This window comes from Amblyraja radiata, chromosome 2 (genome assembly GCF_010909765.2).
Source record: "Amblyraja radiata isolate CabotCenter1 chromosome 2, sAmbRad1.1.pri, whole genome shotgun sequence".
Taxonomy (NCBI): Eukaryota; Metazoa; Chordata; class Chondrichthyes; order Rajiformes; family Rajidae; genus Amblyraja; species Amblyraja radiata.
In genome coordinates this window covers 71,466,863-71,482,309 of record NC_045957.1, presented here as the reverse complement: position 1 = coordinate 71,482,309, position 15,447 = coordinate 71,466,863, and the positions used below count along the sequence as shown (strand labels likewise).

General features: G+C 42.6%; 1 protein-coding gene across 1 annotated transcript in view; it reads right to left on the bottom strand.

Annotated features, from left to right (window-relative positions):
- Positions 1 to 330: 330 nt before the first annotated feature.
- Positions 331 to 15,447, bottom strand: part of cpne4 (copine 4) — a 355,119-nt gene continuing 340,002 nt past the window's right edge. Inside the window, exon 16 of the mRNA XM_033048680.1 lies at positions 331 to 861. Coding sequence (XP_032904571.1) covers positions 730 to 861 — 132 coding nt within the window. The 3' untranslated portion in view covers positions 331 to 729. The remainder of the gene's footprint in view (positions 862 to 15,447) is intronic.

Here is a 15,447-nt window from a genome sequence, read left to right as displayed (position 1 = left end):
TAACAGCGGGCCAGGCAGTGGAGGGAAAAGGACAGATAACAGTTTGGGCTGGGATCCTTCTTCAGACCAGACATGGGGCCCCAATCCAAAACATAATCTATCCATATCCCTCTACAAATGCTGCCTGACCTGCTGAGTTTTTGCTCAAGATTCCAACATTATCTGTCTCTTGTGTCTCCATAATTTCAAAATGTATCTGAATGTCTCTACCAATACTTATAGCCTTAAGTCTACGGTCAGATTTAGATCTAGTTATTTATAACGGCAAGATTGAATTAACACAGTTATTGATTTTGCTGAGAGTCTGTTGCCCGGAAGAAAAGATTTGAAAACAATTGGAAAACTGTCATCTTTATTACTGACATGCAAAATACAGTTCATGCAACTGCTGATTTGAAAAATCCATCATTAGTAACAGATGGAGACAATACTGCTCTCTATCATCTTTCAATAATTGTTCCAAAATGCTTTACAGTGTAAGAATATTAAGAAATTTAGTAAAATCCGGATCAACCTGTATATAAAAAGAAAGATACTGATACGTTTCAGGGCGACATGCTGTTTCTTATGCAAGTAGTCTGTCTTGTAAAAACTTCTCAACAGTACAACAGCTTTGAAGAATGCAGGCCTTGTGGTTACACATGCAAAACATTTCCTCTCATTCATTTTAAAAATCAGTGTGACGTGCTCTACGTTAGATTGTGCACTAAATAAATAGTTACTAAAGTATTAGGGTCCAACAGTTCGGGAAGACTCATAGTCAGACAGACATTTTGGAGGAATTGCTTTTCCATTGTAGTAGTCCACCACTTGGTTAGGTACCTCAGCAAGGACACTCTTGGCAAGAGCGGCAGGGGATGCCTATAAAAGAAACATATTATAATTCTGTACTATCTAAGAATAAAAACAATGTAATTAATGACAGAAGGACTAGCATTTTATAGTGCCTCTCATCATCTCAAGGCATTCCAAATTACAGCCACTCAAATGCTTCCCGATGTACTAGTCTGTACTGCAAAGCAGAAGTTCATAAATTATAGGAGCAGAATTAGGCCATCCGGCCCATCAAGTCTACTCCACAATTCAATCATGGCTAATTTATCCTTCCCTCTCAATCCCATTCTCCTGCCTTCTCCCAATAACCCGACAGCCTCAGAGGATGCGGACATCATGTTAGCACTCTGCAAACTCCCACTAACAATGCAGATCATTTTCCTTTTCATGAATGTTGATTAAGGGATGTACATTAGCCAAAAAAGAAATTCCCTGGTCATCTTCAAAACTTCAAAATGTTACATTCTGTCAAGAGAGTTGATAGATCTTTATTTAGCAGAAAGGTACACCATATCCTCAGGGCTGCTAGTGGAGAACAAGCATAGGTTCCCGTGTTGATCAATGGAGTGGGAACTCAATCCAGTAGCTCTGTGTTGATAGTAGTTCTGCTGCCAGATGGGCCTCGGCTAACATGGGTAGGGTTTGTTTATATAATAGACAGTTTTCAAGTGAAATATTCTTGTCGCTGCTTCCGTTCTTTACTTAACTCTTCAAAAAATAATTATATTTAATCAAGGATTATTGCGCTGATGCAAAGCTATGGGTCTTTAACTGCCTCAATCTTTGCTTATTAATTCAAATTGCATGCAGTCCAAATGAATGACATTTCAGAAATGTTGCATGGATCAGCTTGCTGAGATAGCAGCCTGGAATTAAAATCACTGTTAATTGTTTAAGGTTGACATCCAGCACTAAAGATGATGGTAATCCCTTTGAGTAAAGATATTAATTCAAGCTAATTCAGTGGAGTCTCTCAGATGTGAACAAGATGCTTATGATAACTGAGTGTTCTTTTCTTCAACAGCCAACGCTCTTGTTAAGAGAGTTGGTTTGCACTTGGAATTTTATTCTAAACAGAATGTTTCTTGAATAGCCTCAGTTTATTATTTAAAGGAGCGAGGTTCTTTAGAATTTCCTCTTCAGGAACATTTCCTTTTAATTAGTACAATGTTTCAGAAATAATGGAAAAATACTAATCACTTTCTGTGGTGTCCTTTACATTAATTCCTGGACAATCCAACATGCTGTCAGGTCATTAAGTTGGATATGGTCATTGTGCAGTGTAGGAAGCTCACTAAAATGTCAGCCAATGCCCCAAGATGGCAATGTGACAATGGCCTGGTAATTGATTGTAGAAGAAGACTAAGAAATACATTTGAACAGGACTCTATAGATCTCATTCTTTTCCTTATAATATAAGACCTTCTGCATCCATTGGAGAGAATAAACACGGCCTAAATTTAATACCTCACCTGGAGGTCGAGGCCTCCAAAATGCATAACTTTGACTGTTGGTACAGATTTTGGCACTAACGGACTCTGGAATGGAATGTGTACAACTGTCTAACCTAGCGAATCACTATATTCATTTGTTGATTAAAAAAGGGGCAGCTATAGCTCAGACATTCTTCTCATAGCTCGATGATGCTTTGTGTAGCAATACATTGAATTTATTTCTTAATCTGCTACTATGCCTGTGAAATACAGTCTATAGAATTTCAATAGTATTATAGCCATGCAGCAACAGTCAACAACAAATGCCTTCAAGAAAGGGGTCAGATAACCTAAAAGAGGCAGAAGCCACAGATTTCCTCGTTTTCCCAAAAGAGAATTAGCAATATACAGATACTTTACTATAAACCAGTACATGCTGTTACTGATTATTTAATTGCAGATTATTTGGGGAGTAGATTTCCCAGTTGCCATGGTGGGAGTTGAAGTCAACAGATCATTAGTTTAGTCATGAGGATCACAAATATAATAATTTACACACTATGTACCATTTCCCTAAGAATTGCAGTGTTTAAATTCTGAGACATCAATTGGATTCACATCAAGATGATTTGTATTTGTTAAAATTATTTTTAAGAATACACTCAAATTTCAACATCACAAATCATTAAAATAGGATGTTACATTCTGCTAGAAAATTACCTGCAAAAAGAGGAAGGGTTAAACATTGTTGTTTATTATAAATTGAAGTCCTGTACGCTAAAAAGTGGTTCCTGTTTTCCACACAGGTTAGCTTCAAAAGAGACTGTGGTGTTGAGAAAATAACTTGGGGGATCTGATAAGCAGCCATGTTTCCGGGTGTGAAAGCCCCAGTGGTGTATTAAAGTGAAGGCAGGACCTCGTGGAGGGGCCGTTGTGGGAGTGGCAGTGCCTGATGTGAGGTGTTGTGTCCGAGGGTAGGTGCTGAGGCTTGGGTTTGATAGGCTTTGGCAAGGAGGATGAATAAGGCAAGGAGGTAAGATAAGGCAACTCTTTAGAACATTTCTCTTCAGTCTGGGTGGCAGTGGTATGCTCTTCCTGCAGCATGTGGGAGATCAGGAAATCTTCCAGTCCCTGATGATTGACCCATGGGAAGTGTCCCTAGCCGCAGCTGCTGTTAGTGGCCTAACCAAAGTCCTATATAGCTGCAAAATGACTTCCTGATTTTTATAATCAATGCTGTTAAGGGACTTGTCACTAACTGTATGCTTTCTCCTTGCATTCAACCTTCCAAACTGCAACACTTTACAATGTTCAGATTAAACATCATCTGCCATTTTTCCCCATTTTTCTGTAGATGATCTGTATTCTGTTGTATACTTTGACAACCTTCCTCAATGTCTGCAACTCCACCAATGTTTTTGTTGTCTGCAAACATTCCAACCGACCCATCTATATTTGTGTCCAAGTTATTTATGTACACATATGTTCAAACATGCCCCACATAAATCCCCACAGAACTCCACTGTCATAAACCTCAAGTGACAATAACACCCTTCCACCACAACTCTCCATCTTCTATGAGTAAGGCAATTCTGAATCCAAATGACCAAGTCTCCATTGATCCCATGTATATTTTAATCTTCTGATTAAGCCTACAACCAGGGACTTAATCAAATGCCTTACTAAACTTCACGTAGACAAAATCCATTGCCCTACCCTCGTCAATCATCTTTGTCATCTCCCCAAAAAATGCAATTACGTTCATAAGGCATAACCTGCCAATCCTTTCCAATAGCTTCCCTACCACTGGTGTGTGGCTCACTGACCTATAGTTTCCTGGATTATCCCCAGTCCCCTTCTTAAACAAAGGAACAACATTGGCTGCTCTGCAGTCCTTAGGACCTCGCCTGTGGCTAGAGAAGATACAAAGACCATAGTCAAGGCTCCTGCAACCTCCACTCTTGCCTCGGACACATCCCACCTGGCCCCGTGAATTTTTTCACTTTACTGGTCTGCAAGAGCCCTAACAGTATCTTGTTCTTGATCTCAAACTGCCCTTGCAGATTTTTGTTCTCCATGTCCTTCTCTTTGGTGAATACAGATGCAAAGTACTTGTTTAATACCTTACCTACATCCTCTGACTCCAAGCATAAATTCCTTCCTTTATACTTGAGCAGTCCAACCTTCTCTTTGGTACACTCTTGTTTTTAAACGTACATATAAAAATCCTTGGCGTTTTCTCCAATCCAACATGCCAATGACATGACATGGCCCCTTTTGGCTCTTCTAATTACCCGCTTGAGTTCTTTCCTGCTGCTTGTTTTATATTCCTCAAAGGGCTAATTTCACCTTTCTAAACCTTACATACGCTTCCTTTTTCTTTTTGAGCAAATTTACAAAATCCACAGTTCCCTTATGTTCCCATACTTATTTCTTCCTGCTTACTGGAAGATGCCAGTCCTGAACTCTGATGAACTCTCTCATGTCAGATGTGGACGTGGCCAATAACAACTGCGCCCAATTGACTCTGCCGGGTGCCGACCTAGTAATGTTGTAATCTGCCGTTCTCCATTTTAGTATCTTTCCCCAAGGTCCAGACTTATTCACATTCCCAGTATTTTGTTTTGTTAGGGAGCAGCTACACAATAGCACAAAACAGTTTGGGTCACTATTTAAATCTGCTGGGATATCAAGTGTTCACCTGAGAGATGGCTTCTGTTAAAATAACATTTACTCTTCCTAAATAGTTGGCAACTCCTTCATTACATATAATAGAACATAACATTTAGAAGGCTTCTTGCTGCTTTCCCACTTTGTTCACATTCCCTTGATTTGTGCCTGCAGTCTTTCCTGAATATACTGAATCACGCAGCAATCCTAACATAGAAACATAGAAAATAGGTGCATGAATAGGCCATTCGGCCCTTCGAGCCTGCACCGCCATTCAATATGATCATGGCTGATCATCCAACTCAGTATCCTGTACCTGCCTTCTCTCCATACCCCCTGATCCCTTTAGCCACAAGGGCCACATCTAACTCCCTCCTAAATATAGCCAATGAACTGGCCTCAACTACCTTCTGTGGCAGAGAATTCCACAGATTCACCACTCTCTGTGTGAAAAATGTTTTTCTCATCTCGGTCCTAAAAGACTTCCCCCTTATCCTTAAACTGTGACCCCTTGTTCTGGACTTCCCCAACATCGGGAACAATCTTCCTGTATCTACCCTGTCCAACCCCTTAAGAATTTTGTACGTTTCTATAAGATCCCCCCTCAATCTTCTAAATTCTAGCGAGTACAAGCCGAGTTTATCCAGTCTTTCTTCATATGAAAGTCCTGCCATCCCAGGAATCAGTCTGGTGAACCTTCTCTGTACTCCCTCTATGGCAAGAATGCCTTTCCTCAGATTAGGAGACCAAAACTGTACGCAATACTCCAGGTGTGGTCTCACCAAGACCCTGTACAACTGCAGTAGAACCTCCCGGCTCTTATACTCAAATCCTTTTGCTATGAATGCTAACATACCATTCGCTTTCTTCACTGCCTGCTGCACCTGCATGCCTACTTTCAATGACTGGTGTACCATGACACCCAGGTCTCGTTGCATCTCCCCTTTTCCTAATCGGCCACCATTCAGATAGTCTACTTTCCTGTTTTTGCCACCAAAGTGGATAACCTCACATTTATCCACATTATATTGCATCTGCCATGCATTTGCCCACTCACCCAACCTATCCAAGTCACTTTGCAGCCTCCAAGCATCCTCCTCACAGCTAACACTGCTCCCCAGCTTTGTGTCATCCGCAAACTTGGAGATGTTGCATTCAATTCCCTCATCCAGATCATTAATATATATTGTAAATAGCTAGGGTCCCAGCACTGAGCCTTAAGGTACCTCACTAGTTACTGCCTGCCATTCCAAAAAGGACGCGTTTACTCCCACTCTTTGCTTCCTGTCTGCCAGCCAGTTCTCTATCCACATCAATACTGAACACCCAATACCTTGTGCATTAAGTTTGCATACTAATCCCTCATGTAGGACCTTGGCGAAAGCCTTCTGAAAGTCCAGATATAACACATCCACTGGTTCTCCCTTATCCACTCTACTAGTTACATCCTCGAAAAATTCTATAAGATTTGTCAGACATGATTTACCTTTCATAAATCCATGCTGACTTTGTCCAATGATTTCACCACTTTCCAAATGTGCTGCTATCCCATCTTTAATAACTGACTCTAGCATTATCCCCACTACCGATGTTAGACTAACTGGTCTGTAATTCCCCGTTTTCTCTCTCCCTCCCTTTTTAATAAGTGGGGTTACATTAGCTACCCTACAATCCTCAGGAACTACTCCAGAATCTAAAGAGTTTTGAAAAATTATCACTATTTCTGGGGCTACTTCCTTAAGTACTCTGGGATGCAGCCTATCTGGCCCTGGGGATTTATCGGCCTTTAATCCATTCAATTTACCTAACACCACTTCCCGGCTAACCTGGATTTCACTCGGTTCCTCCATCTCATTTGACCCCCGGTCCCCTGCTATTTCCGGCAGATTATTTATGTCTTCCTTAGTGAAGACAGAACCCAAGTAGTTATTCAATTGGTCTGCCATGTCCTTGTTCCCCTATGATCAATTCACCTGTTTCTGACTGCAATAGACCTACATTTGTTTTAACTAATCTTTTTCTCTTCACATATCTCTAAAAACTTTTGCAGTCCGTTTTTATCTTTCCTGACAGTTTGTTTTTTTTAAATCTATTTTCCCTTTCCTAATTAAGCTCTTTGTCCTCCTCTGCTGGACTCTGAATTTCTCCCAGTCCTCTGGTAGGCTGCTTTTTCTGGCAAATTTGTATATTTCATCTTTTGTTTTGATACTATCCCTGATTTCCCTTGTTATCCACGGATGCACTACCTTCCCTGATTTATTCTTTTGCCAAACTGGGATGAACAATTGTTGTAGTTCATCCATGGACTCTTTAAATGCCTTCCATTGCATATCCACCGTCAACCCTTTAAGAATCAATTGCCAGTCTATCTTGGCCAATTCACGTCTCATACCCTCAAAGTTATCTTTCTTTAAGTTCAGAACCCTTGTTTCTGAATTAATTATGTCACTCTCCATCCTAATGAAGAACTCAACCATATTATGGTCACTCTTGCCCAAGGGCCCACACACATCAAGACTGCTAACTAACCCTTCCTTATTACTCAATACCCAGTCTAGAATAGCCTGCTCTCTCGTTGCTTCCTCTACATGTTGGTTTAGAAAACTATCCCGCATACATTCCAAGAAATCCTCTTCCTCAGCACCCCTGCCAATTTGATTCACCCAATCTATATGTAGATTGAAGTCGCCCATTATAACTGTTTTTACCTTTGTTGCACGCATTTCTAATTTTCTGTTTGATGCCATCCCCAACTCCACTACTACTGTTAGGTGGCCTGTACACAACTCCCACTAGCGTTTTCTGTCACTTAGTGTTTCGCAGCTCTAACCATATCGATTCCACATCCTCCAAGCTAATGTCCTTCCTTTCGATTGCATTAATCTCCTCTCTGACCAGCAACGCTACCCCACCTCCTTTTCCTTTCTGTCTATCCCTCCTGAATATTGAATATCCCTGGATGTTCAGCTCCCAGCCTTGGTCACCCTGGAGCCATGTCTCCGTGATCCAAACTATGATATTTTTTTTTATCATTTAAAAATAAATTGGATAGTTATATGGATGGGAAAGGAATGGAGGGTTATGGTCTGAGCGCAGGTATATGGGACTAGGGGCGATTATGTGTTCGGCACGGACTAGAAGGGTCGAGATGGCCTGTTTCCGTGCTGTAATTGTTATATGGTTATATGGTTTATATGGTTAATAACTATCTGCACATTCAACTCATCCACCTTATTACGAATCTGTCTGACAAATCTTATAGAACTTTTCGAGGATGTAACTAGTAGAGTGGATAAGGGAGTACCAGTGGATGTGTTATATCTGGACTTTCAGAAGGCTTTCGACAAGGTCCCACATAAGAGATTAGTATGCAAAGTTAATGCACACGGTATTGGGAGTTCAGTATTGATGTGGATAGAGAACTGGCTGGCAGACAGGAAGCAAAGAGTAGGAGTAAACGGGTCCTTTTCAGAATGGCAGGCAGTGACTAGTGGGGTACCGCAAGGCTCAGTGCTGGGACCCCAGCTATTTACATCATATATTAATGATCTGGACGAGGGAATTGAATGCAACATCTCCAAGTTTGCGGATGACACGAAGCTGGAGGGCAGTGTTAGCTGTGAGGAAGATGCAAGGAGGCTGCAAGGTGACTTGGATAGGTTGGGTGAGTGGGCAAATGTATTGCAGATGCAGTATAATGTGGATAAATGTGAGGCTATCCACTTTGGTGGTAAAAACAGGAAAGTAGACTTATCTGAATGGTGGCATATTAGGAAAAGGGGAGATGCAACGAGACCTGGGTGTCATGATCCACCAGTCATTGAAAGTAGGCATGCAGGTGCAGCAGGCAGTGAAGAAAGTGAATGGTATGTTAGCATTCATAGCAAAAGGATTTGAGTATAGGAGCAGGGAGGTTCTACTGCAGTTGTACAGGGTCTTGGTGAGACCACACCTGGAATATTGCGTACAGTTTTGGTCTCCTAATCTGAGGAAAGACATTCTTGCCATAGAGGGAGTGCAGGGAAGGTTCACAAGATTGATTCCTGGGATGTTAGGACTTTCATATGAAGAAAGACTGGATAGACTCGGGTTGTACTCGCTAGAATTTAGAAGATTGATGGGGGATCTTATAGAAACTTACAAAATTCTTAAGGGGTTGGACAGGGTAGATGCAGGAAAATTGTTCCCGATGTTGGGGAAGTCCAGAACAAGGGGTCACAGTTTAAGGATAAGGGGGAAGTCTTTTAGGGCCGAGATGAGAAAAACATTTTTCACACAGAGTGGTGAATCTGTGGAATTCTCTGCCACAGAAGGTAGTTGAGGCCAGTTCATTGGCTATATTTAAGAGGGAGTTAGATGTGGCCCTTGTGGCTAAAGGGATCAGGGGGTATGGAGTGAAAGCAGGTACAGGGTACCGAGTTGGATGGTCAGCCATGATCATATTGAATGGCGATGCAGGCTCGAAGGGCCGAATGGCCTACACCTGCATCTGTTTTCTATGTTTCTATGAATGCTCCTTGCATTGAGACACAAAGCCTTCATGCTTGTTTTTACAAAACTTACCCCTTATACAATTATGTCGAAAAGTGGCCCTTTTTGATTTTTGCCCTGGATTTGTCTGCCTGCCACTTTTACGTTTCACCTTGCTACCTATTGCTTCTACCATCATTTTACACCCCTCTGTCTCTCTGCTCATACACCCATCCCCCTGCCACATTAGTTTAAATCCTCCCCAACAGCACTAGCAAACACTCCCCCAAGGACATTGGTTCCATTCCAACCCAGGTGCAGCCAGTCCTGTTTGTACTGGTCCCACCTCCCCCAGAACTGGTTCCAGTGCCCTAGAAATTTGAATCCCTCCCCCTTGCACCATTTTTCAAGCCATGTATTCATCTGCAATATCCTCCTATTTTTACTCTGACTAGCATTATCACCACTATTATTACTCTGACTAACCATTATCACCAATTATTTACAAAACAATTACAGTGCCCTCCATAATGTTTGGGACAAAGACCCATCATTTATTTATTTATGTCTGTACTCCACAATTTCAGATTTGTAATAGAAACAAATCACATGTGGTTAAAGTGCACATTGTCAGATTTTATTAAAGGCCATTTTTATACATTTTGGTTTCACCATGTAGAAATTACAGCTGTGTTTATACATAGTCCCCCCATTTCAGGGCACCATAATGTTTGGGACACATGGCTTCACAGGTGTTTGTAATTGCTCAGGTGTGTTTAATAGTAAGATTAAACGAGAACTTACCAGTTTGAAGTTTGATCTGTAATTTATGAGGAGTTACGATGAGGGATTACGTGAAGAAGCCCGCCAGGACGCATGCGTGCCATTCTTCAAAGCAGCGGTGTGAAATCACAGATAACTGGAATGACTAAACATAGTAAGATTAGAGAAGAGATACCAGTTAAGTATATGGTCAAGGGTGGGAGCGGAGGGCACGTAATCCCTCATCGTAACTCCTCATAAAATACAGATCAAACTTCAAACTAGTAAGTTCTCGTTTAATCTTACTATTTTATTTCGGAGTCACGTGAGTGACTACGTGAAGATTTTAAAGCTCTGTGATTTCATGCCGTGGAAACGAGTCCATGCATCACGTCTGCCTTGATGACTGTAGGAGGAATTGTGTTAACATAATTTGGACATGAATTCGACATTGAAATCATAAAATTTATTAACACAAAATTATAACCCCTTTTTATGGGTTTAAATTAATTTACAGAACTTAAAATTGTTTCTGCAAACGTTCCAGGCTTCATTACTGGTTTGTTGTAAAATAATTGGAATGTTTTTTCCCCCAGACCATCCTGCTGCCTTGAGGATTTGGTCCATTGGTACATCCAACTGTATCGCTGCCGATGTAGCTGCAGCCCTGGTGGAATGAGATTTAAAAATATTAGTATCCACCCCAGCCTGTGTTAGCACCTGTTTCAGCCATCTTGAGATGGTCTGGACCGTCACTCTTTTGTGTGGTTGCTAGTGGCTGACCAAAAAATGCCTTCTCATTGCCTCTTAGGATTTTCGTTTTCTCCATGTATAACGACAGATGTCTTACTATACACAGACGGTCATCTGTTGGGTATGACCTAAATTGTATATTGAGGCCTGCTGATCCCTGTCTGTTCTGCTTTACTAACTCATAGATATGAAACGTAATATTTTCTGTTGAGGAAGTCATGTTGTCCAGTCTTAGTTTATGCAGTGACTGTACCCTCTGTGCCGTGACCAATGCCATTAGCATGACTGTTTTTAATGTCAGTCTGTGTAGGGACAGAGCTGTTGCTGGAGACCAATTCCTGAGCATCTTCAGGACAATACTTACATCCCATATTTGGGTGTACCTGGTTCTTGGGGGATTAGTATTAAAAATTCCCCTCATAAGTTTTGTTACCAGTGGGTGAGTCCCAATAGAGTAACGCTCTGTCCCCTGCCATAGGTAAGTCGATAGGGCACTTCTGGCGCAGTTGATGGCACTGTAACCGAGCCCCTCATCATAGTGGAGGCCTGCCAGATATTCCAGAACAGACGGGATGTTCATGTCTCTGTAGGTGATGTTGTTTTTATGGCAGTACATCTCCCACTTCCTGATATAGACCAGATGGTTGACTGTCTTTGGGCCGCCGAGATCATGTTCACTGTTCGGTCCGTCAGTCTCAGTTGTAGTAGAGGTGTTTTTAAACTCTACAAATTAATAAGTTCCCTTTTAGCTTTGATTGGTGGTTTCATAGGTCTGTCAAAGTGACCTGCATTAATTTTGAGTGCTTGTATTTTTGCTCTCTAAGTTTTGGTAATGTAGAGGTCCACATTGTGTGACTGGAAAGACAGCCACCATTTTGCCAATTACTTTTGCTACCAATCTGATGGATGGTTTGCTGATGTCAATGAGGTTATTGCAAGCCTCTATTAAATCTCTAGCCTTTCCCTTAGGCAGAGTCACCGACATGTGAACTGAGTCAATGGTGAACCCCAAATAGTCCATAGTAGTGGAAGGCGTTAGTTTAGATTTAACTGGATGGATAATAAATCCCAGTTTTTCAAATAACTGTTTTGTGGCTGTTAGTTTGGCCAACTCCAAAGTTTTGCCCACAATGAGTATGTCATCTAAATATGCCATGACCATGTGTTTACGTTTCCGTAGAAACGCTAGGGCTGGTTTCAAAATTTTTGTGAACAGCCTGGGGCTGATGATAAACCATTTGGCTGTGCTTTATACTGCCAGAGTTGTCCCATCCAGTTGAATTTTAAGTAACATCTGTGGTCACCTCGTATAGGCACTGAATAGTAAGCATCTTTTAAATCGATGCTGGCCATGAAGTAACCTTTGGAAATTAATTGTTTAGCAGTAACAAAGGTTTCCATTTTGAAGTGAATATATTGTACAAATGTATTCAATTTTGTCAGATCTATGATGATGCGACAACCACCATCTTTTTTGTTTTTGGTAAATATTGGACACGAATTCTAATGGTTCGTGTTGAGTTTTCTCAATTACACCTTTTACGTAAAGCCGCTCCAGTTCAGCTTGCGCTTTTGATTTTTCTTTATCAGAAAGCACGAACATTCGGTTCGGTATATGTTGAACTGGAGGGCTGTACTTGTGTATAAACTCTATTGTATATCCCTGGATACTGCTTAAGATGTAAGTATCGGTTGTTAACATGCTCCATGCATTCAGAAAAGAGTGTAATCTCCCCCCCAACCTCCATGCTCCCTGTATTTTGTAGGGAACCAGACCCACCTACCTCCATAGTTACCAGTGGCAGGTTTACTTCTTTTTGTAGTTTCTTCGCTGCTGTTGTTGCGCTGGTGTCTGGATTTTCGGTTTGGTTGGCGTTGGAGGTCCCCGCATCTTCCAAGAAGGCCGGCCTGGGCCATGGCCTAAAAAAGACTCATGTTTTGAGTACCGGGCCTTCGAGCTTTCACCAGTTCTGCTGGTGAGTGCGTAGGGGTGCTGTCTTTGGCTGTAGTGGGTTTTTGTTGGAGTCCCTTTTATTAGTCCAGTAGGTTCTCTCGTTCCTGCACCCCTTGCACACTTGTCTTTCCTTCTGCGGACCCCTCTTCCAGGTCAGCCCAGAACTGACCCGCAGTGCTCCCCTCTGATGAGGTAGAAGCACTGTGCAGCCCTTCAAGAGGTACTGCTGTGGGTTTATCATAGGGCCCACAGTGACCCGACTCCATCTCCCGGAGTCTGTCACGTTGGAGCAAATGCTCCACACACCGCTCCATCCGGCTCCAGCGCTCTCGGTCGCTGGCCGCCCGCGGTTGTTCAAAGTCGGACTCCTCTGAGTCCACGACCTTGTTTGTTTTTGTGTCTACCCTTACCGCCCGGCCGCGTGGATCTGGCCGGTGCAGAGGTGACATCGGGCACAGCTAATCCCACTATCGGTGATCCGAGTGCCGCTGGCTGCTGCTGGCTGCCCGCTGCTCCGCGGTCCTCCCTCACCAGCTTTGTCGCAGACCTTGTCTTCTTTGTTTCCCGTTGGTTTCTCCACCTGTAATCAGCATGGGAAAACACAAAAAGACCGCAGTTCTTACCCGCAGGTCCTGGTTTAAATTGTCGCTACGGGGGAACGTCGTTCCACCCCGCCTCTTGCCGTTATCGACTTGTCAAAAGTCGACGGCCCCATTCTGAATAGTCTCCCGCCCGGCCGTGGTGTTCTGGCCTGCGCGGGATCTGAAATCGGCACAGCTGATCCCTTACGGGGCTTGTGCCTTCAGCTGCTGCTGGCTCCCGCAACTTCGCGGTCCTCCCCAGCCAGCTTCACTCGCAGCACTTGTGGACACTATTTTGTCCAGCTTCCCCCCCTGTGTAAAACAGCGCGGGGACAAACACTACCGCAGAGTAAATCACTTACCTGCAGGTCGCGGTTTCAAACTTACCGCTGCGGGGGAACGCTCCACCCCGCCTGTCGTTTCGCAAGCGTGAAAGCGATATGACACGCACGCGTCCTGGCGGGCTTCTTCACATAGTCACTCACGTGACTCCGAAGTAACATTGCCTCCTTAATGTAGGAGAGCGCTCAGCACCTAGTCTTTCCTCCAGTCTTTCCATCACCTTTGGAAACTTTTATTGCTGTTTATCAACATGAGGACCAAAGTTGTGCCAATGAAAGTCAAAGAAGCCATTAAGAGACTGAGAATCAAGAATAAAACTGTTAGAGACATCAGCCAAACCTTAGGCGTACCAAAATCAACTGTTTGGAACATCATTAAGAAGAAAGAGAGCACTGGCGAGCTTACTAATCGCAAAGGGACTGACAGGCCAAGGAAGACCTCCACAGGTGATGACAGAAGAATTCTCTCTATAAAAAGCAAAATCCCCAAACACCTGTCCGACAGATCAGAAACACTCTTCAGGTGTCAGGTGTGGATTTGTCAATGACCACTGTCCGCAGAAGACTTCATGAACAAAAATACAGAGGCTACACTGCAAGATGCAAACCACTGGGATGGCCAGGTTACAGTTTGCCAAGAAGTACTTAAAGGAGCAACCACAGTTCTGGAAAAAGGTCTTGTGGACAAATGAGACGAAGATTAACTTGTATCAGAGTGATGGCAGGAGCAAGGTATGGAGGAGAGAAGGATCTGCCTAAGATCCAAAGCATACCACCTCATCTGTGAAACATGGTGGTGGGGGTGTTATGGCCCGGGCATGTATGGCTGCTGACGGTACTGGCTCACTTATCTTCTTTGATGATACAACTGCTGATGGTAGTAGCATACTGAATTCTGAAGTGTATAGACACATCCTATCTGCTCAAGTTCAAACAAATGTCTCTAAACTCATTGGCCGGCAGTTTATTCTACAGCAAGACAATGATCCCAAACATACTGCTGAAGCAACAAAGGAGTTTTTCAAAAAAATGGTCAATTCTTGAGTGGCCAAGTCAATCACCCGAACTGAACCCAATTGAGCATGCCTTTTATATGCTGAAGAGAAAACCGAAGGGGACTAGACCCCAAAACAAGCATACGTTAAAGATGGCTGCAATACAGACCTGGCAGAGCATCACCAAGAGAAGACTCCCAGCATCTGGTGATGTCCATGAATCGCAGACCAAGCAGTCATTGCATGCAAAGGATATGCAACAAAATACTAAACATGACTACTTTCATTTACATGACAGTGCTGTGTCCCAAACATTATGGTGCCCTGAAATGGGGGGACTATTTATAAACACTGCTGTAATTTCTACATGATGAAACCAAAATGTATAATAATGGCCTTTATTAAAATCTGACAATGTGCACTTTAACCACATGTGATTTTTTTTCTATTACAAATCTCAAATTGTGGAGTCCAGAAGCAAATAAATAAATGATGGTTCTTTGTCCCAAACATTATGGAGGGCATTGTATATAGTTAACAAATAAGAAGCAACACCAATTTTCCCACACTACATCATTAATACCACACCTGAAACCCACATAACTCTTAAGGGCCTGTCCCACGAGCATGCGACCTGCATGTGGCAAGCGCGAC